General features: G+C 42.9%; 5 protein-coding genes across 10 annotated transcripts in view; 3 read left to right on the plus strand and 2 right to left on the minus strand.

Annotated features, from left to right (window-relative positions):
* Window positions 1-81: 81 nt before the first annotated feature.
* Window positions 82-2447, plus strand: LOC121595560 (probable tRNA (guanine(26)-N(2))-dimethyltransferase). The gene is made up of 4 exons (XM_041919607.1): window positions 82-462; window positions 538-725; window positions 798-1877; window positions 1949-2447. The coding sequence occupies exons 1-4, from the start codon at window positions 100-102 to the stop codon at window positions 2112-2114; spliced, it is 1797 nt and encodes a 598-aa protein (XP_041775541.1). The 5' UTR covers window positions 82-99; the 3' UTR covers window positions 2115-2447.
* Window positions 2135-3228, plus strand: LOC121595561 (protein C1orf194). The gene is made up of 2 exons (XM_041919608.1): window positions 2135-2741; window positions 2816-3228. The coding sequence occupies exons 1-2, from the start codon at window positions 2524-2526 to the stop codon at window positions 3126-3128; spliced, it is 531 nt and encodes a 176-aa protein (XP_041775542.1). The 5' UTR covers window positions 2135-2523; the 3' UTR covers window positions 3129-3228.
* LOC121595562 (serine/arginine-rich splicing factor 2) lies at window positions 3225-8926 on the minus strand. Of its 3 annotated transcripts, none has more exons than XM_041919610.1 (5): window positions 8677-8926; window positions 8223-8353; window positions 7800-8144; window positions 7646-7721; window positions 3225-4601 (listed from the first exon to the last, which is right to left on the minus strand). In XM_041919610.1, exons 1-3 carry the CDS (start codon window positions 8728-8730, stop codon window positions 7826-7828), a joined length of 504 nt encoding a protein of 167 aa, XP_041775544.1. In that variant the 5' UTR covers window positions 8731-8926; the 3' UTR covers window positions 3225-4601; window positions 7646-7721; window positions 7800-7825. The 3 variants fall into 3 exon arrangements, with proteins under 3 accessions (XP_041775544.1, XP_041775545.1, XP_041775543.1); XM_041919611.1 differs by having other exon boundaries at window positions 3225-4617; XM_041919609.1 differs by having other exon boundaries at window positions 3225-6883.
* Window positions 8927-9374: 448 nt separating this feature from the next.
* Window positions 9375-12448, plus strand: LOC121595714 (ribonuclease Z, mitochondrial). The gene is made up of 6 exons (XM_041919893.1): window positions 9375-10701; window positions 10768-10872; window positions 10939-11163; window positions 11252-11394; window positions 11474-11634; window positions 11693-12448. Exons 1-6 carry the CDS (start codon window positions 9458-9460, stop codon window positions 12299-12301), a joined length of 2487 nt encoding a protein of 828 aa, XP_041775827.1. The 5' UTR covers window positions 9375-9457; the 3' UTR covers window positions 12302-12448.
* LOC121595715 overlaps window positions 12423-22882 on the minus strand; it is a 33779-nt gene continuing 23319 nt past the window's right edge. For 2 of the 4 annotated variants that reach the window (XM_041919894.1, XM_041919895.1), the window contains one exon: window positions 12423-19110. In XM_041919894.1, coding sequence (XP_041775828.1) covers window positions 18935-19110 — 176 coding nt within the window. In that variant the 3' untranslated portion in view covers window positions 12423-18934. Of the gene's footprint in view, window positions 19111-20311; window positions 20927-22599; window positions 22683-22882 lie in introns of all 4 variants that reach the window. The other 2 variants (XR_006005204.1, XR_006005203.1) reach the window with 2 other exon arrangements.

Below are 22882 nucleotides of genomic sequence, written 5' to 3' on the forward strand. Positions count from 1 at the left end.
CTTGCTTGCCCAAGGTTTAGAGAGAGAAAAATGCCACACAAACAAAACAGGGTGGTCCGATACTTTTCGGTCATCTTTTTTCTATCCGTCATCGCGTTCATGGCACGTGCGATCTTGTTTACGTGTGGTGCGGTACGATTTGCAGCAAAACACCGGCTCGATAGGAATTTGTTGCCCTTACCAGTGAAGATACATTCCCGTACACTAACCACCATGGCTGAGGGTGATATAAAAACGGGTTCGCTGAAAACGATACGCGAAGGTAGCGCGGAAATACTTGTCGCCGAGCATGTGTTCTACAACCCAGTGCAGGAATTTAATCGTGATTTGAGCATCTGCGTGCTGACCACCTTCTCGCGGATGTACCAAAGGGAAAAGAGCGCCGAACGGCAACGAAAGAATGCATCGGACGATGCGACGAACGGAGCCGATACCAAGCTCGAGGCAGGTGTGAAGCATGAGGTAGGAGCGTAAACAGTAATTAGAATACCCATTAAAACATCTCCATAATGAAACCCTTTTTCCCTCCCTTTTCAGAATGGATTACGAATCCTGGAGGCGCTGTCGGCGACGGGACTGCGCAGCATACGTTATGCGAAAGAAATTCCGGGCGTCAAGGAAATCATAGCAAACGATCTCTCCAAGTCAGCGGTGGAATCGATCGAGCAAAATGTGAAGCACAATCAGATAGAGCATCTAATCACGCCCAGCTACAATGATGCGATGTAGGCTTCGATCGGTTTCTGTGCTACAAATATCAAGTTATTTGTTTAACATCTTCATCACTACTTCCACAGGACGCTTATGTACATGTCGACCAAACCGGAACAACGCTTCACCGCGATCGATCTCGATCCGTACGGCCATCCGACTCGCTTCCTGGACGGAGCCGTCCAAAGCATTGAGGACGGTGGGCTGCTTCTCATCACCGCGACCGATATGGCCGTTCTGGCTGGCAACACACCGGAAGCGTGCTACGTCAAGTATGGTTCGGTGCCGCTCAAAACAAAAGCCTGCCACGAGATGGCGTTGCGCATTCTGCTTCGCTGCATCGAAACGACGGCCACACGGTACGGCCGCTACATGATACCATTGCTCAGCATATCGGCCGACTTCTATATACGCGTGTTTGTGCGCATCTACACCGGCCAGTACGCGTGCAAGAAGAGCAGCAGCAAGCAATCGATGGTGTTCCAGTGTACGGGCTGCGAGGCACTCACCCTGCAGCCGTTGGGCATTCTCAAGCCGAACCCGACCGAGGCGAACCCGCAGCAGATCAAGTTTGGCATACCAACGGGTCCGTTTGTCGGCAGCCGGTGTGAGCATTGCAACCATCAGCACCACATGGGCGGTCCGATATGGTCGGCTCCGTTGCACGATGAGCAGTTCTTGGCAGAGCTGCTGCACACGGTGGAGCAGGAGGATTCAAAGCGATTGACGACGATCCGACGCATCTACGGCACGCTGACGGTGATCCGAGAGGAGCTGCACGATGTGCCACTGTACTACACGCTGGACCGCATGTGTGGCATACTGAAGCTGGAATCGATCGGAATGCTAAAGCTACGGTCCGCACTGCTGCATGCCGGCTTTCGGGTGTCTTACTCCCACGCTAGCCGTACCTCGATCAAAACCGATGCACCGATCAGTGTGCTGTGGGACATTTTGCGCTGCTGGCATCGGTTACACCCGGTTAAGGCTGACCGGTTTCTGGAGGGCGTACCGCTGACGGCCATTTTACGAAAGGAACCGGCCAAAGTGTACAATATCGATGAGATGCATCCGGATGCGAACCCGCCCAGCCGGAAGGAATCATTGAGCCGGTTTCCGGAGAATCCTGCCGCCCACTGGGGCCCTGGAACGCGGGCGACACAAATGTACGTTGCGTTGTATAGACCGTGTTCGAGCGTTTAAATCATGCCATTCTTTTCGATTCCTTCTTTTCCAGGGTAAGCGACAACAAAATGCTAAAAAGTGCTCAAAATCAGAATAAGCGGAAGCAAAAACGAACTCCCAAAGGTGACTCCGCTGAGGAGGAGTCGCAGAATGATGTCAAGGCCGATAGCGAATCGCCGGAGAGAAAGGTACCGAAAACGATTACTACGGACTGCTGAAAGGGGGGAGCGTCAGTTACTATGGAAATGCGACCGGAAGTTGCATGCGTCGGTATGGTAATGTTCCACCACACAGCCCTGTGTGTGTTGCGTCCAGGAGAAGGGTGGAGCTAAATCGATTAAACACATCCTTTCCACATGCCTATGCATCATCTAACCTTACCGACCGCTAGTATCGCCGCACTGTTGCTATATCGTAGAAGGCGATATGTTTCAATGTTGACTGAGCCAATCCAAACTCGTCTAGCAGGCTTTGGTGGCCAGAAAGTACTGTATCGAGTGCGGGAAAGTGAAATTTTATTAGGAAACGAATAAATCTTGAGAACTTGTTAACCATTTTGTTGTTTAGTTTGCATTAATATCTGAAAGTTGATTTTGAGTGAAGTGGTTTCCTGTATTGGTAAAGGCAATGGTGCAGAAACAACCGAAAACACCAATAAAGCGCGAACGAAACGAAGAACACATTCCCTGCATCGAAGGCGAAGGAGTCTATCGGAAGCCGCTACCAGTACCACCGGAAACACAGCCCTCAAAAAGATGGTCCGATTCGTTGCCACCTAATGAACGTGTGTTCTACCACCAAACGCTGAGTTCGGCAAGGCGAGCGGCTCACTTCGCTAACCATGGGTATGTCATATGGCCTTGTGGTTGTAACTGTGCATTGAGAAGCCAATTTAACACGAACTCGTTACCATTTCCAGCCAAATACCAGTAGATTCTCTCGATATTACGCTAGCCGCCCAGTACAACCACTCGGACGATCTGTTTCTCGGCAAGAATGATGTTGTGCTGCAGGAAGAAACGCTGGGCCGGAGCACGTTCCGTCGGCTGCGCAACACACGTGATTTGAGTCCGGAAAAAATCATCCCACTCAAGCATCCACTCCTTATCGGTGGGCTGAAGGAGAAGGCTTCGCCGAACAGTGTCAAATTGATGAATACTGGACCACACACACCGCTGACGAATCCTGGCTACTCGCGCCAGTCCGGGGATGGAAATTTCTTCAATTATTAAAACTCGACGACGCAGCAACAGAAGTTCGATGTACGAAATTTGTCTAGCAATTATGTCAGCTTTGATGTTGAAAATAAAAAATTAACACGTGTGCAATAGAGTTGTCGTTTATCTTTATTTGATCATTTCATATATATACCTGGCCACATAGGGCGTCGTGCTCAGGGCACAACTCAATGTGAACCGCTATAAGTAGCACTACTACAGATAACATAGCGGATTGAAAATGAAAGCGTTTTATTTTTGAAAATCTTTACTCGTCGCCAATCGCTTCTTTTTAAATCATAATTAGTGCTTTACTTCTGAAAATCTAACCCTAACCACCATGTGTGTCCTTGAATCATCGTACATTTTGCAGACTAAACACAACCGTTTCCGTTCTAAGAGCAATTCTCAGAACTTATGGACTGTGAAATACATGCGCGAAAAAGTACAGTAATTCCCCTTTTTAGCGGCCGTTATCTTCAAAACCATTGGCACGAGTGTTTTTGCCTTCGTTAGTTGCTTTGACTTATAAAACAGTGCACAATTTTTGCTTTGAACCGAGTGTATGTGTGTGTTTATAAAAGCCATAAGCACACATTCCCGCAGCCCCTAGAAAATATAAAGCAGCTGTCTGTCGCTAGCTTTGTAAGGTACAATCCGTACGAACTTACTGCTTAAATATGATCTCTCCCTCTCTCTGCTGTTGTAACCAAGAACTATATTGAAAGACGTAAAGCTGATAGAAATTTACAAAAACGTAAGTATATTAAAACACCATTCCATTCCCAGGGCGGCCACCAAACAATAGATATTCCGCACTTACCATGACCATTCTTTCTCTGCTTGCTTGCATGCGCTGCTACAGTTTTCTGATAATGTGTTATGTTGCTAAAGAAAGTAAGTAAAACACAGCTCCAGCCGACGTTGATGAGTGGCCACCGAGGGAAGGGAATACAGGTGTACGAAAATGCCGTGGAATTTAACTAATATTACACCGCCAAACTGTGTTCCTTTCGCTTCACTTTTGTCACGACGAAGATGCTCGCTCTCCTCTCTTAATTGGTATGCAATTCAACTATGCTTACAATTGATACCCCTCACGACTTCAGAGAACGATGCAAAACGATTGAAATTGAAACGTTAGTTCCTCCTGCACACTCTGCAGTGGTGTACCGCAATGCATTCATTTAATGTTTTTTTCTTCTTTACGCAAACACGCAAGATTCAAACCAAATTCGCTCTTATTACAGTACTGTTCCCTACTATACGCACCCAACCTTACGAAGTTAGTTACACGCATTGTCTCCAGTGAGTGTGTGTTGTTAAATGGTCGTATCCCGTTGTTCCAAGCAGAAATGAAGAGCGCTTCCGTCGGTCGAAAGTTGGGAATGGTGGTACACACACATTCTCGTGTACGCGGATAACGTTGTGTCTCTCATGTTGATTGTTGCGCGGTTGTCAATTATTTGTATTAGTTGTGTGTTCAATCTGCAAAAACATAAAACTGCATACTGTTGGGAAAGGTTCTAACTGGTTCATTCAGCATTGCTCGTCGACACGCCGAACAGGGGGAAGATAAGAAGTAAGTGTACAGCTAAACGAAGAGAGAAATGTAACATCCGAAATATTGTCCAGAATTTAACCGCCGGCCAGCCGGTCCAGCAGGTCCAGACTGCTTTCACGAGTGGCTCGATGAAAACGCGTTTTGATCTGTTCATCACCCTCCATCGTCCTGTTCCATCTCCTTTCTCTGCTATCCAACCACCTTCTTCCGCTCTGCGATGGAAATCAGCAGCTGCGTCGCAGTATAAACAGCTTATACACGATGTGTCACGCAATATAGCTGCCCGTACAGTTACTGATGGCGGCACGAACCGATGAAAACAAGAGCGCAACAACAGTACAACAATTGTTCAGACACATTGATGCTATTTGTTGTGTGCTCTCCACCGAAGTGTGTTGTGTAGGAATCGCGTCGCCGCTGGTGCGTGCATTACCCCTCTCTGCTTCGATCTTCAAAGATCTTTTACGTCGAGTTTAGTTAGGCCACGTTAGGCCGTTTCTTACACCGTCGCTCGCACAGCTGCTCAAGATGCTACAAAATGCGATCCTGCTTATGATCTGTTACTGTCGCTGCTACAGCTGCTGCTTTTACACTGCTACAGCGGCGTTGTCGTCTGCCCATACTTTACTCTAAATGTCCCCAAAATTAGCAGGCTCTTCTCTCTTGTACTGCTTTTATCAGCTCGCGCAACCAGCAGAAGTGTGAGCTCCAAAGAATCGCCAACACACACACACAGCCGTGGCTCGATGCGGTTTTCCATGCAATGATCTCAATCCTGACCCAGCCGTATTTGATCGCGTTGCCGTGCAAGTTCTTAAAGAAGATATCAGCAAACGGCAAACATATTCACGTCTCGGTCCAGATCCGTCGTTACTAATCAGTTTAGGTGAAGCTTCTCCGTATTTGGAGGGGCACCTCCAACACCGCACGACGGGACAGACATGTAAGGTAACACACTGTTAAAGGCTCTATGGTACAATAGTTATGTGTAAGTGTTAACGTGTGTGTGCATGCTTGTCGTTTGGAACCTCGAAAGCGGGATCCAACATTGTAGTGTTATGTTAAAGATATGTACAAACGTACAGAAAGAGATAAGCAGTGGCGAAACAATAAAAAAAAAACAAAACTAAAAGTAACACAATAACAGCATCTACTAGAGAGTAGAAGTAAGGGATTCTTGGAAATTGAGGAAAAGGATAGTCATATACACACATCCACACACACACACGCTACTTCAGCTGGAAGAAAAGAAGAAGAGAAGAAAGACACGCAGAACACGAAGAAATCACGTTCGCCAGACGAAACAGGACGGATTTTCTGGACGGACGGAGCACACGCACACCAAGTCTTCTCACGCCAGTTCGGGACCAGCAGCAGCAGCAGCATCTAGAACACCGCCAACGCCACCCAGATGCAGCAGCGGTCCCCTCCAGCATCACACGGAAACCGGAAACCCGCGGCCGGTACAGAAGCCGACGACACACATGCCACGTCTTCTTCCGTCTATCGCTTCTCCATTCGGCGGCCGACAAAAGCAGCGATCCGAGAGCATTGAGGCAGCACCGGGACAGGATAAACCGGAAACCGCCTGCCTGCAAATGGACCACACTCCGCTTTCGCTCTTCTCTCTGAACAAGATCTACCTGCTGTCGAAGCGGATGGATGATTCGGAACTTTTGTCTCTTTTTTCCTAACGTTCCCACGGGCAAGTAACGGACGATCGTCTGGACGCCGGGCCGCTTCTCCAGCATCACCAGCGCGCTGCATCACCATTTTTACCGGCCACCGGGTACGGAATAACCCCCATACTCCTTAACGCCACCACAGCTCGGCAAGCATTCGGTTCGTGGAGGGTTGCAGCTCAAGGATCAACATCTACGCCGCAACACCTGCCTGCATACATTTCCCCTCGCTCAAACTGACTCACAGCAGAACGCGGTGTCGACCGGGACACTGACTGGCGGCAGATTGATCTCGCAGCAACGTTCTCCGCGTTCCCTGCCTCTCCTCCTTCATCCACACGCACAATCGCCTTTCCGCTCCACTCTATCAGAGAGAGAGAAAGAGTGTGTGTCTTGTCTTGCCCAGCGAAAACTTGATGCAAAAAGGCGACAGCGTTTAGAAGAAGACACTCAGGAATGGAAAGCAGTTACCGGTTGGGGCAATTCTGCGCTGGGAGGCAGCAGCTGCAAACCCGCAAGTTGCCCTATATGGTGAAACAGGTAGTTCATTTAGTACGAGCTAACGGTACTGGTGGGCTAAACAGATTGATACTGTGTTGGGTGTATTGTTCGCGCGGCCATTGAACCGTGCGCGTTCGACATCGATTAGTGTAAATTGAATCAAACAAACAGAACAAAAAGCAAGGGCTCAAAAAAGGCTGCACACAAATGTGTCAGCGCGAAAAAAAAGCGTATCGAATATGTTCGGGTCATTGTTACTAATATAAATGAAAAATAAAAAAAACATAAAACATAAAACGAAACTGTTTTAGTGAAGACTTAAACCGCGAGAAGAAAATCGTCCAGCAATCGGACGTAATCCGATGCATCATATGCCCGTTTGAGGCGGAACCACATACGGTAGTGGCAATCCGATTCAAAACAACTTATGTAAAAGATTCCTAACTTCAACCGTAGCGTCCCTACATTCAACACCGCACTGAGAATGAGCATTCGTTTTTTTTTTTAAGAATGTGAGGCTTTGGTATGATGGCCAAAATTCTGAAGGGAATTGGGTCACGAATACATCAGGAAGGTTGATGTTTGAGAGGTTCTCAGTGGGTACATGAATTTCAACGAAGCCATATACGTACGCTCCACTACGGCTATATCAGATGTGGTTCGTATGTGTAGCAAACCACTGTGCAGGGTACTTATACCAATACAAAAACGTAGACTAACGAAGTGAGTTCGCGAAGGGACGGGTAAGAGGGAAACAAACAAATAATGGGCTTGCAATGTGTTACCTGGTTCCTATCCAGTGGACGTGTGTCGTCAGAATCAAAAAATATTCCCATCTCACAACGATTGTAGATGGATGATCTGTAAAGAGCATGAAAAATGCAATTAATGTTATTCTGTAAATCTTGTCAGATTTCAATTTTTTAAACGGTAACATACCTTAATAAAATTTACACATCGTCTCACTAGTAGTGTCCACGTTCGGCAGGGCTGCGAGAGCGGGAATCCTTGCCGCGAGATGATTTACTGCCCGAACGAGAGCGCGGTGTACGGGACTTGGAGCGAGAGTACGAACGGCGCCGATGCTCGGGACTGCGAGACCGAGAGCGGCGACGGTGGCGTTCACGGGAGCGTCCCCGTTCACGACCGTTGTATCGGTTTCCGCGACGCTGTGGAGAAGTTGGCCGCCCGTAACGAGCCATCTGGACGCGAAGCTCCCTGCCATCCAACATGCGTCCGTCCATGGCGTCTAGTGCGTCTTCGGCATCACGCTTGTCATAGAATCTAATGCAAGGGGCGGGAAAGAATGCATGTTGAACATAACCTTGAACGATTCCATTACACCGAATCACACCAACTTACCGGACGAAGGCAAAGCCACGGCTTTCACGCGTGTGTCGATCGCGGGGAATGTAAATATCTCCGACTTCTCCGCAACGTTCAAACACCCGTCTCAAATCATCCGGTGTTGTGCGGTAGGTTAAGTTGTCGACCTGAAAAACAAACGCACGCATAAGTACACACACGATTCAGTACACCAATGGTTTCCAGTTCATCTGCAACATATGCTACAATATGGAGGGCTGTTATACCAGTTCTCGGTATGGCATGTCCAACTTTCTCTCTACTACGCATTAGCCAGCGATCCCGTGGACGTGGCTTTCTAGCTTTGGGCCATTAAGGGAAACATGACCCACCAACAGTTTAATCTCGGATAACTTTTAATCGCCTTCATGCAGCAGATAGGAACCACCGAAGTCAATTATGCTGTACTCGAGATAAAGCAATGCATGGAAAAAAGATAATGGTCCCTTACCTTCAGTGAAATCATACCATCTATTCTCGGAGGCGGACGTGCGTATCCACTCATTTTGATGGATTCCCCGAGTTGCCACTTATCCACAAGCGAGTAATAACGTTTTAAAACACTTTAATTAATCTGGCTAATATGTAAAGCGCCCACAATCAAACAATATGCGGAGCTACGTGACCGAACTTCACGACGCGAGCAAGACCGATGAAAAATGGCTACCTTTCCCGGAGGACAAAATGGCTACCCAGAGTTTGCGCTACAACACAGCGGGTCGCCCCTAAGAACATCACAACTGACAACGGTATCTTTATAAATCATCAGAATTATTTTATATATTTTATATGGCAACTGAATAAACTTCATTTCATTTATTTTAAAATAAATAATAACAAATGTATTTAATATAACTTGAAACAACATAAACACAATTGTGAATGGAAAATCTGTTTTGACTCTGTCAAGAAAATTTGTGTACTTCATAATATATCAAGCAAGAAATTTGAAAACGCCGGTAATGAAAAATAGGTACATGTAGGAAGAAGTTAATTTTGGATCGAGATTTTTCTTGTAAATGTAGTTTTTTCAGTTCATATGAATGTCTATTGAAAACAGTTGAAAGATTTGCTTTTTGTTTGAAAAAACATGCTCATCGAGGTGCCGGCTTTTGATGTAAACAAACACCTGTCAAGATTGGAGGTGCAACCAAACCATATGATTTCTGCACGTTGCACGTTGTTAAGTTTTCGGTTCGGTGGTAAGCACGGTGAGCACCAGTCCACAATATATGTATACAATTAGCAGATTGGTAAACTCTAATGTAGTTAGATCAAAAGTGCCTGCACGCTGGAACTCTGCGCATAAGAAATTGAACAAGCTGCTCAGCAAAATGCCGCTCGATCCGAAACACATTGCCGAGGCACAGAAGCAACGTTTGAAGCTGAAGCAAAAGGTGTCGAAAGTTTCACCCGGTATCGTGAATCTGCAGGTGTTGGGATGCGGTGCACCGGGCACACCGGCCTCGGTGTATCTGTTTACGGACCAAACCCGCTACCTGTTCAACTGTGGCGAAGGTACGCAAAGACTGGCGTATGAGCATAAAACGAAGCTGTCCTGTTTGGAAAACATTTTCATGACACGAACCAACTGGGAACGGATCGGCGGCCTGCCTGGCATCTGCTTGACGATGCAAGACGTCGGTGTGCCGGCCGTGTCGCTTCACGGACCGCCCGGGCTGGACGAGCTGTTCAAAGCAATGCGACGGTTCGTCATACTGAAGGACATGAAGGTGGAAGCGTCCGAGTATGCGACGGGGGATATGTACGAGGACCATGTTATGACGCTTCGCTACGTCGTGATCAATCGGCAACCGGCCAGCGCTGCCAGGGAAGCCGGATCCGACGAAGACCAAAACCAGGATGAAGCCGCCGTTGACGATACGGATTACTATGCGTACGAGAGAAAACGGGAAACACTTCAAAAACCCCAATCGGAAGCTGCGAAAAGCGTTCAATCGACAAACTGGACAAAGCGGGAGGAAAGTTCGGTAATGGCTTACATCTGCAAGCTAAAACCACGCCATGGGCAATTGTCGTTAGAGAAGTGTGTGGAGCTGGGTGTTCCGCCCGGGCCTCTGTTGGGACTGCTGAAAAATGGCAACGATGTTACGCTTCCTGATGGTCGCGTTGTGAGATCGTGTGAGGTGCGGGCGCCCGACGATCCCGGTCCGGTGTTCATGTTCATCGACATTCCTAGCCGCGAGTACATGGACGATTTCGTGGCAAAGGCGGAACTGTTTAAGAAGTATCAGCAAACAGCGGTGGAAGAATCCGATCAGGCCATTTTTGTGGTGCACTTCAGTCCGCTCGATGTGATGCGCTGTGATGAGTATCGACAGTTTATGGACCGGTTTTCCGCCAGCACCAGGCATATTGCGCTGAACGAGGTGAATAGCTTTTCCGGATACATTGCGGCACACCGGATACAGTATCACTTGAACCAACTAGATGGACAAATTTTCCCGCTTCTAAGGTATATGACGAATGAATGTGAACGAAAGCTGTCGCCATTATTATAATTCTTTCTATTCCATCACAGAGAGGAAAACAATCAGTATGCGGATCCTCCAGCAAACGACACAGATTTGGTGCGATCGTCTTCGCTGAGTTACATGCACATTCGACCACCGAAAGGCATCGATAGGTAAGAAATGAGACCAAATTAATTACACCATTGATTATACCAACATCCGTTTTCATATTGCTTTAGAACGCTGGAGGCATCCTTGAATCCGCAGGAGTACCTTAATGAACTAGAGCTGTTACCGGACTTTAAAGAGGCGCTTGCTGAATTGAAGCAACAACTCGCACAACACACCGCTCGAAGATCTGCCGAGGTTAGAGCAGAGCAATTTCCACGCTTAATTTTTCTCGGCACCGGATCATCGATTCCGAACAAAACGCGAAACGTTAGTGCTATTTTGATCTTGACTAGGTAAGATTTACTTTTACATACACTTTTGACCAGCAGTTGCATGTATCGTGCGCCTTTGGTAAAATTGATGCACTTTTATGCGTTTTAGCAAACAATCATCGATATTGTTGGACTGTGGCGAAGGAACCGTGGGGCAGATTTGGCGAGTTTTTGGGAAAGAGCAAGCAGAAGAAATCTTGCGATCGATAAAAACGGTCTACATTTCTCACCTACATGCAGATCATCATCTAGGTATGAACATACATTTCTAAATTTTTACAAAATCCTATTGTGAGAGGCTAAAAATTGTATCGATTCATTTAACTTTCAGGTTTGATTGGTCTGCTACAAGCTCGCAAGAAGCTGTTGGGTGATAACTGTGAACGCTTAACTCTGGTGGCACCGGAGCAAATTTCCTACTGGCTGAGGCTGTACGATTGTAGGTTCGAAACCATCCACAAAGAATATGTGCTTGTAAAGAATGCTGATCTGGTAAGCTAACAATTCGGAGTGTGCACATGTAAAACACACTAACGACATTTGCTTTTAGTTGGAAAATCCTCTACAATATGAAAAGCTGCTAGCAATGGGCATCAAGGAGATTGCCACCTGTCGCGTTCGCCACTGTCCCCATTCGTTCGGGGTCGCACTGAAAGTGGCATCGCTTGGAACGCACCCGGAAACGAACATCGAAGGAGATGTAAAAATCACGTACAGTGGCGACACGATGCCTTGCGAAAGCCTGATCGAGCTGGGCCGTGATTCGACCGTGCTCATACACGAGGCAACGATGGAGGATGAACTAGCAGCGGAGGCACGCATCAAAATGCACAGTACACTGTCGCAGGCGATCGAACAGGGCCGTAAAATGAATGCACGATACACGCTGCTAACACACTTTAGCCAGCGGTATGCCAAAATTCCCCGCCTCCGGCCAGAACAGCAGCAGACGGGCCTGGGCACCGATCTGGGCATTGCCTTCGACAACATGGAGGTAACGCTGGACGATTTGCCAACACTGTGTAAGTTCTATCCCGCGCTAAAAGCCATGTTTATCAGTCACTTCGAGGAAATGGAACAGAAGGCGATAAAGCGGGGCAACAAAAAGTTACGCCTCGAAACGGCTACCGGAAGCAAAGAATGTTCGCCAACGCGATGAGTTTTGAGCTATATGAGCTTCCGCTACGATATAGGATAGGGATTGGTAAGGAACAATCTTTTTAAACAGTGAAATAAAACATGAAAATAAAAGCAAACGCATCATTCACAAACACACGATGTAAGATTTTCAGAATATTCGATTTATTTCTCACTTCATTTAGTTCAATGTAAAGGTGTTTTTCTTCGTATTGACTAAACGTTGATGCTCAATCGCTTGCTTGCTTTCTCTCTCTCTCTCTCTCTCTCTGTTATTCAACACCCTCTATTTTTGACCGTTTGTTGCATCTTTTTGTTGCTCTCTGTCACTGAAGCTTTCAAGTCAAATGTAATACGCTTTCTTATGCTTAATGCTTGCATTCTTATAGTTTAACGTTTGTTTTGTTGGTTTGTGTTTTGTTTGTTTGCCCTTAAATAAAGCATATAGCAATGGAAATTTGATGTTATTAGTGTGGTTGCTGTTGCTGTACTGTACTGAGAAATTTATCCTACACATCACCACTGTAATTAAGGTGCTCCCACGTCAAAGTACGGTAATTTTCTTTAGTTCACTTATCGTTAATACCGTTCCACCGTTTGCTGTTCTTGATACTGGTGCGTTTTTTGTTTTATTTTGTTGTTTTTTGTTTGGAAGATACTCTCCAATAATCTCGTCCGTTTTCCAAGATTAAACGTGCTCATCAAACGTGAAGTATTATGATTCAGATTGTATGTTTTATTCGAACGACATTCGCTCTTAGTTTGTGTTACTCCGGTCGTTCTTCCACACAGCCTCTGTCAGGTTCGACGAGGTGTCGATAGATAGTAATATTTTTCCACTCTTCCCTTCTTACATCATTTCCGTAATTGTAATAAATGTGTAAAATGAATGTATTTGTATGCGTGCGTTAGTTACATGTTACACCATCACGTACCTAGTGGCCTGCCATTTGGACTGGGAATCGTCCATTCCATTCCGAAGTATGATTACTACCGATTGATCACATTTACAATGCAGTCACGTATAATTTAAATGCGAAATCAGATTCGGTTTCGGTTTTAAAATATAACCGCTTTTAGCATTAGATTTTTAATCGTTTAAAAATCCCGCTCAATAGCATTATAAATTATAGTTTACAGTAAATTGTAGCACAATTTCCCTACCCAGATGCAGATGTTATTAAAGTGAACCTGTCCGTGCATGGCACTAAAATGCGATACACATGATTTTTATTATTCTTCTTCTTTTATCTGTTTACTTATTTTGGCATCTTATACAAGCGAAAGATTCAATTCGAAAATGGTGTATGACTGCGTGTGTTGTAGAAACAAATGTCGTATAAGTTATTGGCAACATAAATTCGTCAGTTTAATTTATTGATTAACGGAGGGGATTATACGGTGTATTGAGAGACTATGGTGAATTATCTTCTCGTTCGTCGTACTATTCTATCGGGCAACAGATTTGCAATATCTTAAATATGAATGTTTGTACAAAACCGACTATCGAAAGGCAATACCGATTTATGTATGTACGAACTAGGGCCTGAACATGCCATGTTCTTGCTTTATATTATACTGCTCTCATGATATATTATAATGTTATGGTGCTATTGTTAATGTTAGCAATGTCTTTTTCGATCTCTAAATAATTGCATTAAATTTTAGACGACAGTTAGAATTAAATAACACAGAAGATGGTATTTTGCTATTGCCAAACTTAACATACACAAAACAGTGAACCAATAATTTCGAAGGAATCACTTCACATCAAACGCTTGTGCAAAATTGATTTACATGCAATTTTTCTGCTAACATTTTACAGTGTACAGCCGTTTGCAATAGATTATCGTGACACAATTGTAAAAAAAGAACGTTTGATTCGGAAGATAGCTTCAGCCTAGCCTTAATGCTTAGCGTTATGCGTTATGTATCTTTTCGTTTTGCCTTCTCTTTATCCATCCGTGCGTGTGTGTACAATTCCTATTCAATTTCTTTTAATTAACACTTCACCACCATCAAACTTTGCTTGTCGATCTTTAGGGAAGTGTCGTACTTGTTTTTTAGCTACTGAACGTTTACCGTGATCATAATAGCGATTTATTTGTGCAGCAAAATATACCATACGAACTTGATATTCGCACGGTAAGTTTTATGTGTGTTATTCTAGTCCGTCGTTGTCGTTACGAGTTAACCGTAGAAAACCACTAATTAGGGTTGGGGGATTTTTTTTGCCGTGACTAGTGATTTGGTGTGTGTTTGTGCTAGAAGTTCTATCGGTTTGTGTGTATTATTGAGACTGTGGAACATGTTTTCCCTTTTGTTCTGTTTTGCGCTACGTTTTCCATTTCTACACTTCCCCATTCGATTGAACGATCGCGTACAAAGTGACGACGATCGTTCACTTTAAACATGCTTATAGAAAAAGATTGAAAATAGATCTTAGCTATAAATTGGTCGGAGTATATATCATGTGTTTTAGGTGTATTGATTCATACCGATGCGCAAAACGTTTGTGGAGCAAATGTTGCATCCATCCTGCGCATGGCGATCTACCGCTTGCCTTCTACCTTGCTGCCATACGTATCCACGTCCGGTTTCTGCATTTGTTCATCTCTTTCAGGAGACATGACAGATTTTGTGTTTACCTTTCCTTTTAAAAAATATCTCTTCCATAATAACGACGCTAAAAAACATCCAACATTTTCGATACCTAACAGTGTGATAGAAACAAAACACATATCTAGTACTTTCTTTGTTAAACGAAAAATATCCTTTCGAATTTAAGGTAGCATATACTTTCTTTAACTGCTTTTCACGTTTTTGGGATAACGGATTCTTCGGTTTTCGCTATCTTTCAGGTCATCATCAATGGTGCACAGGATGTGTCTCGGGATATGGAATAATTTCTGGAGATTCTTGTTAGTAATCACACAATTTGTTCATTTGTTCACTTTTTTCATGAAAGTGTGTTACATTTGCATGTGTTATTCTTTGCTCTCTCGTAACAAATTCGATAACGTCCATTTTCATCTCTTCTTTTGCATTCTTTTCACTATTTGGTGATTTTTTATATATTTTTTATCCCTTGTGTTGAAATTCTGTTCTTATTTTTTTTTTCAATGTTTATAATCAAATGAAAAATAATCACTATAACTAAACATTAATTTTCTTGGTAATTCCATTGTATTCCCTACGCTCACGCATTTCACCCTTTTCCATTAAACTTTAATGCTCCGGAGAAATATTTGAAACACTTTTATTGCGATTTTACGTTTGCCGTGTAAAATGAAGCACTGTCAATGTAGGTACCACATTTGTTATTTATTACCGCTTCCCCATATGACACCCATATGAAGCGTTATGAGTTGTAAATGATTCCTTGGTGGGAGGTAAAGCTTAGACAACGTTTTTAACGACCTGTACCCTTTTCCTTCATGGTCGACAAACGACACAGTTTCACACACAAAGGCAAGCGTGTGTGAATAGAAAACCACAAATTCGCGAAATTCACGAGCTTGTCGGTAAGCTTGTCTCGAAACGTTTATATATATTTATGCTAACGTCTATCGTCAAAAACGAGAGCGAGAGCTGATAGACGAGCGCTGGATGGAGATTATGCGCAACCTCTTCACTAGCTGGGACGTAAACAGGTCGTGAAGTATGGCTTGAATCTTGCAAAGTAATCACCCGCAAACTATTTACCACACGACTGTATCAAAGAGGTTTCTTCGATAGTGTGTACGTGTGTGTGTACGTGTGTCTGTTAATAGTGGTGGAAAGGATGAGTCCCTTATCGTGGGACTCGTGCAAACATTTGCCTTCTGCGTCAGCTGATGTTGATTATTCAAATGCTGGGCTGAGCTGGGGCGGTAAAATTTTCCAGCACAATCCAATTTTCCCTGACAGAGATCAAACACGCCTGAATGGGTTTCTGTGTTATGCACTCCTGTTAAAACGATAAACAGCTCGAACGGGGTACAAGTAGTGCTGAGTCGCAAACTATAAGGTCATGGAACTATGGGCACCAATTAGCACGTGTTTCGGGAATTATTTTGAAGTGCGCCAATGGAAATTAATTCAAGATGGCGTGAAGAAGGGCAAGGGAGCGTAAATGTATTTTGTAAGAATTAATTTTTACCCATCACCCCGGGATAATTGATGAAACGTGAAGTAGATGTTGATTGTGTAGGAATCTAATTGAGTTTCAGCTATGTTTACGCTTCGATCAGTCACACGCTTCAGTACTATAAATGAAGATTAATAGACAAAATCATACAAACTCTGTAGAAACACATCAATCTTAAGCTATTTTCGGAACCTCTCCCTTATTTTTCTGTCACAATTTCTTTGATTTGTTTCCACTCTTTTTTCCCCCATTTTGCCACAAAAGTTTCACGTAAGCGTATTGTTCCGGGAAAGAGAAAATATGTTTCCGCGAATGTGTTCATTACCAACCAAACTTTTATCCATTCCCGGGATTTACCTCATAAACGATGAATAGTACCTTCAAACTCGTCCAGGAGACAGGTGTGTTGCGCGTTTACCCTTTTATTACTTGGCAGTAAAATGATTACTGGAGCTTGTCGAAGCAAAAAATAAAACCAAAAATCGAAACCGAACTACACCGAGCAATCATATTACACAGTTACAGTATGTGGAGTATATTTGTTTGTTTTTTTTTTTTGTCACATTTCGCTAGGTATCCGCCTCTTCTTGCTGATTGTTTGCGGTATTGGAAATGCTGTCCGAAACGTGTTTCTTTGGTGTACAGTTGTGTTCCATCAGCGTTCAGAGAAAAATGTCTATTATTTTCCTTTTCTTAACTAATTATTGATCAATTTTTTTTTTGTCGCAAGTATGTAGCCCATGAAGCCATTTACTACTTTACTGCGAATTTGTTAAATGCAAGTGGTACTGTAAGTTTGCTGATACGCAAAGAGACGTTGCGCCGGTAAGGCAAATGCTTGTTTCTACTACTGTTGTGCTGAACGTAGACATGAAACAGAAGACTGCTTATTAAGCGCATCAGACTCTGTTTACATCTATTGATGATCGTACTAAATATTGTAGAAATAAGAAAGGTTGGTATGAGCGCTGATGAGCCAAGAGCGTGTTCACGCAGCACTTTTTTACTTCTATCGATGATCCTGTGTTGGTAACTTTTCAGTAGCTTTCCTATCCTATCGCATATAGCAAGTATAGAAGTGGCGTTATCATGTTTAATCATATTTAATTACAATTCTTTCTCCCTCATTATTCTCTGCGTTACACGTTGGCTTACGCCATATCCTTAAACCGTTCCCGTTGTTATGTTAACAAGTAGATTTATGTTTGATCGCATTACTGTTTTGCAGTATCGCACACCTCAGTCACTGTTCCACGTGCTGTGATGGTAATTGGTAGATGAAATGTAAAGAAAATACATGCACAACATCAAAAAGGTACTAAACGTCACTCACATTCATGTATACGATTAATGGAGACATATTTTAACCTTTCAATACCTCTTGACCCAGTCTTGCTTACAACATCAATGTTCTTACGATGACTGTTAAAAAATCAGCACTTATACACACACACACTCACACTTTGTGTCGTAAATATTTTCCGTGTTTTTCGTACAATATGAGACTTTCGTTTGTGTAAAATAGAAACATCTGTCGTGATTAGCCGAATATATATATGAAGCTTTAGTAGTTTCTCTTTTTGTTCCTGCTAAACATTTAGTTAACTTGCCAAACGAGGCCGAATCCGTAAAGCCGAACGAAAATAAAGGCCAAAAAGCTTACTGAGCGCGTCTGAAGCATATTGGGCGAAATATGCGCGATATGATGATGGTTGTTTATCGGGATTTGTTTTTCTTGCGCTTACTGTGTGTTACGCGTACGGTGCGTTAATGCGTTCATGAGCTTTCCCTGCTTTCTCCACACCGTCTGGTTGTGATTTTCCCTTATCCCGCTCTCCCGATCATGATGATGATCACGTGGTGATAAATCTCAGTGGGAATTTAATTTGATTCGAGCGGATGTCAATCAATCAACTGGTTGACTATGTTTTTTTATTCATGTTGGCTGGTTCGTACGTTCCTTCTTATGCTTTACTGAGCGCACTCACACTTCATCATCGATTATTTTATGGCGCCCGGCAGGAGGGATAAAAACGGGAAGCAGTGGACAAGATTTATCTTCCCCCGTTTCGACGTATTAAACGAGATTCTGGCTTGCCTTAATAGTGCTTAGTTGATTTCGGGTCTCTCCATAAATAAAAATGGATAGTATGGTCATTTTATGGGCAGCCTGGGATCAACTTTAGTGATTATTATTTTTAGCAGTTATGTTTTTGAATATATAAAATAAAAATAAAAACTACATTTTACTTGTACTATCACCTACAAGTCCTGTAACATTTGAAGATCATTCCACAAAATCCGAACGTAATGACAGAAAAAGATGTAAACAGTGTGTTTTTATTTCGCCGAGGGATTCCATTTTAATTTCCCTCTCTCACTACACCTCCCCCCTCCTCTCAAACCCACCAGCAAAAAGCTCTACCAAAACTACAAAAATCGTCATCACAATTCGCGTCAGCCTACCGATACGCAACGCTGCACACGTGCCACCTGCTCGCTCGCTCTCGCTCTTTTACTCTGCTTTTAGATGTCGGTCATGTGTATGGCGCCAGTATGCCCGTTGCCCAGCAGCAGTCGCTTATCGTTATCTGCACCGGGAGGCGATTGGCCCACGTTCCGGGAGTAGTAGTCCGCGTCGCCGTAGCTGCTGTCCTCTTCCAAAATTTTCTCCAACAGTATCTCACCAGAAGCACCCAGAACTGCAGTTGCGATAGCCATTTAGGGTGAGGTAGAGTTAATTGATCGTGGATGAGAAATGGAGAGATGGAAAATAATAAGAATTCGTTGAGTTATGTTGTGTTTATCAGTACAGGACAGAGGAGAACAAAAAACACATATTAACACGCGTACAGATCTTTGCAAAAATTAACAAAAACCATAAACACACACACACACTCATTCAAGGAGAAAAGACAAGCGTGAAAAAATAAAAATGGTTAGGTTTTATACGTCGAACTCTGTTTCATCACAAGAACCAAAACGCGTCAACCAAGGCTGCCTCGTTTATGTTGGGTCTCTTTTAAATTTTTGATGTCGTAAAAGGACCCGCAAATAAACAAGATATAAAAAGACAAAGTTTGTGACTATTCACTATCAACTGAAAATCCAAATGAAGCGTATGGAAAGCCGTGACAAACTGAACAGGAGTTGTTTCCCTACAGGAAATTAACGTCTACGAATGGGCCTTCTAAAAAGTCGAAATGATTCTAAGGAGAAGATGGAATGATGTGCAGAGAATGGAGTAGCGCAGTGCTTGAGACACTACAATTACGATCAAAGAAAATATAGATTTGATAGAGCAAAATTTTTTGTGGTTTTAGCAAGAAAAGGTGGAAAAGGACGCTAAAAGCTAAAGGCGAAAAAATGTGATCAGGAAAAGACAGGCAGAAAAAAAAGTATCGAAAGGTATGAAAAATATCGCACAAAACGTGTCTCCTCTCACTCCCTTTCTTTTGTAAACAACAACAGTTCCGGCAAAGCGAATGCAACACAAGAATGCAACGTGTGAACTAAACATTAAACACATAAAAACACATCATTGGCACATCGGTTTGTCCTCGAATTCGTATTCGGCTTCCCCATAGATTACCCTTTATGATGATGGTGGTGTAAAACCCATGTCTACCTTTAATTTTGTGTCACTCATACACATACACACACACTCACACGTGCCTACACTTCAGAAAGACAATGTCGCCCGAAGAGCTTTAGTCTGGTTTGGAGCATAAAACACCTAATAATGGAAAGGAACGGGACGTAGGGGTAGCGTGATTTTTTTTACAGATAGGCAGTAAACAAGCTTATATTAAAAAAAGAGATCAAAGAGAAGAAAAAAGAAAAAAAAAACAAAAACCAAAATGCACAAAAGTAACAGATAATCATTTTCTTTTTTAAATTCACCTTTCATCTTTTGCAATAAGCTTTTTTATATTGGTTTCAATAACATTCGTCGACTTTGTGAATTGTGCACCGTTGAATGCGTGTGTTTTATATACGTTTATTATTATTATTATTTAACAATAATTATACTTTTCCTATTTTACGGTGCAACGTATTGCTTTAGTTGATGATTCAATTACACACATTGATACATTGCATAGAAGTTTACTATTTCATAATTTAACATTTAGGTTTTTTTCTAAACATTTTAGTTTGTACTTTACGGTGGTGATTGCTTTCATGTTTGGTTTAGCTTTATTTAGTTTAACTCGTCACTTCATAATAGCTTTAGGTTTGTTTCTGCGCTCATTACGTTAAATATTATTGCATCGGATTTTTGTTGTTGTTCTTCTTCTTGTCTTGTTTTTTTTAAATATATACGTTGAGATCTTATGGTTTCAATAATTTATTCTATATATTTATTGTTTATCTAGTTTTTGGTTTTATCAATTCAAATCGGTGGCTGAATTACGAATAACAGGCTCGTGAGGCTTGCAATGCAACGGATATACGGATGGCAGTATCACATTAGTATTTCAACGTGTGGTTTATAGTTTGCTGGCATTATAAGTGCAACTGTAGTAGTGCATGCATTTCGAAGGGTGGTTTAAATAGTTTTTTAGAATTTAGACAAAACAAGTAAAATAAAAGGTAAACCAAAGCAATAACAAAACACAAAGAATACAGAAGAAAGTCCCAGAAGGTGTTACGGAAAGAAGGGAAAGAGAGAAAAAGAAGTATTAGAGTGTGAGGAAAATTCGTTAAGAGATGAAGTGTGGAAAGAAAATAAAAACATTAATATAGAAAACAATAAAACAACGAAAGAGGTAACACTGTGCAATCACCAGTTTTTGTGCCGTTCGTAAATAAAACTGCGCGGTCGGGCAAACGAAAGTGGAGTTTATTTTTATTTTAGTTTCTCGTGAACAAAAAAAAAAAAAACAGTGATACCTTCAAAATCGTGTCAATTTGAAATAGTCCATTGGCATTTAGCCCGAATCGATATCGACTCGGTCGATGGAATTTTTAAGATAGTTGCGTTTTATATCGAACGTTTGCACCGGAATGCCCTTTTACGCGCAGTTAGGCAAATTAGTGGCCCCACATGTTTCGCTGCAGCTTCAATTACGAACTGGCTAATTGGTGTTGACGGTGGTTGGGTTTGTTTGTTTGTATCAAGGGTTACGTGCATCAGACAGCGTTTAGCTTCCGCGATTAAACCAAAGTGAGAATGAGTTTGAGGGTAGCGAAACGAAGTGGAATTAAACAAAACACAACAACATAAAGAGTTTTCCAATCAAATAGTTTAATTGATAATAGTTGAAAAGGAAAAGAAATAGATGATAGCAAAAAAAGTTCCATGCAAAACGATTATATTTAAAAGGAACCAGTGTATGAGAGAAGAAGAATTAATTGATTGTGTTGCTGAGTTCACTCAGAATAGATCCATTTTGTGGCTTGCTTCCTTTACTATGCTAAGTTATAATATTGGAAACATAATGAGATTGCAATTAGATGCCCTATTTATTTATCGATTTGATTTAGTGTATATCAAATTTCGAACACAATGAATGATCAATTGAGCTTGTTTATTGATCTTTCCCCGTATTCAATAAGGCTTCCAAGGGTCATAACAACATAGGTTTGCCTTTGTGAACGGTTACCGTTGGGGCAACCGTTGGTGCAACCATCGGGAAAGTGCATCGCCATCAATGACAGTAATTGCAATTTGAATCGAGAAAAACACGAGACAGAAAGCTTGTCGACCCAGAAGAAACGACAATTTGACACAGACCAGCATAATACAGAAGTATTGCACTGATGCATCGGTGATGTATGTACATTTTTTAATTTACGATCGTCAACATTGACAAATAATGACACACATACAGACGACGAACAGGATGGGTATGGTACACATACGGTCAAGTGGATGGGTCTGAAGAGCAAAAAAACAGTAAAAGGCAGTTGAAGCAACAATGGACAGCGAGCAAAATCAGGGCTATCGGATGTTTCGCAAGCCGATCACACAGATACACCACAACGGGGTGTGTACAGGCAGCACAGCAAAAAGCCGGAAAGGAGGTTTAAAAAAAGGAAAATAGATGGGAAAAAACACACACACAAACCAACAACGACACCAAGAAACATCAAACGTTTGAAAAACGAGAGAAAGAGGAAAAAAGAAGCCAAACGTAAGGAAGTGTTTCTTCCACTAGGGGAAATGGATTTATATTTGCTTAACTTGCCTTGCGCCAGTGTCCCTTTGCTCCGCAGGTTGCATGGCGCCAGGATCGGGATGTAGCTCGGTGATAGTCTTACAAAGCATAGCCTTATGGAATTTTGATGTCGGGGTTTCAGTGTCAAGTGTGTTTGGATTCAACGTTCCAGCAATTGGTGTTGCACCCATCACCATACCCAATGTTGACAGTTGGCGAAGAAGAAGAAGTAGAAGGACGAGGGAAGAAAGGGAACGCATAGCATAGCAGCATATTTTTGATTCGAGCAGCGGCGGGGTACCGGTATGCAGGG

This window comes from Anopheles merus, chromosome 3R (genome assembly GCF_017562075.2).
Source record: "Anopheles merus strain MAF chromosome 3R, AmerM5.1, whole genome shotgun sequence".
NCBI classification, from domain to species: Eukaryota; Metazoa; Arthropoda; class Insecta; order Diptera; family Culicidae; genus Anopheles; species Anopheles merus.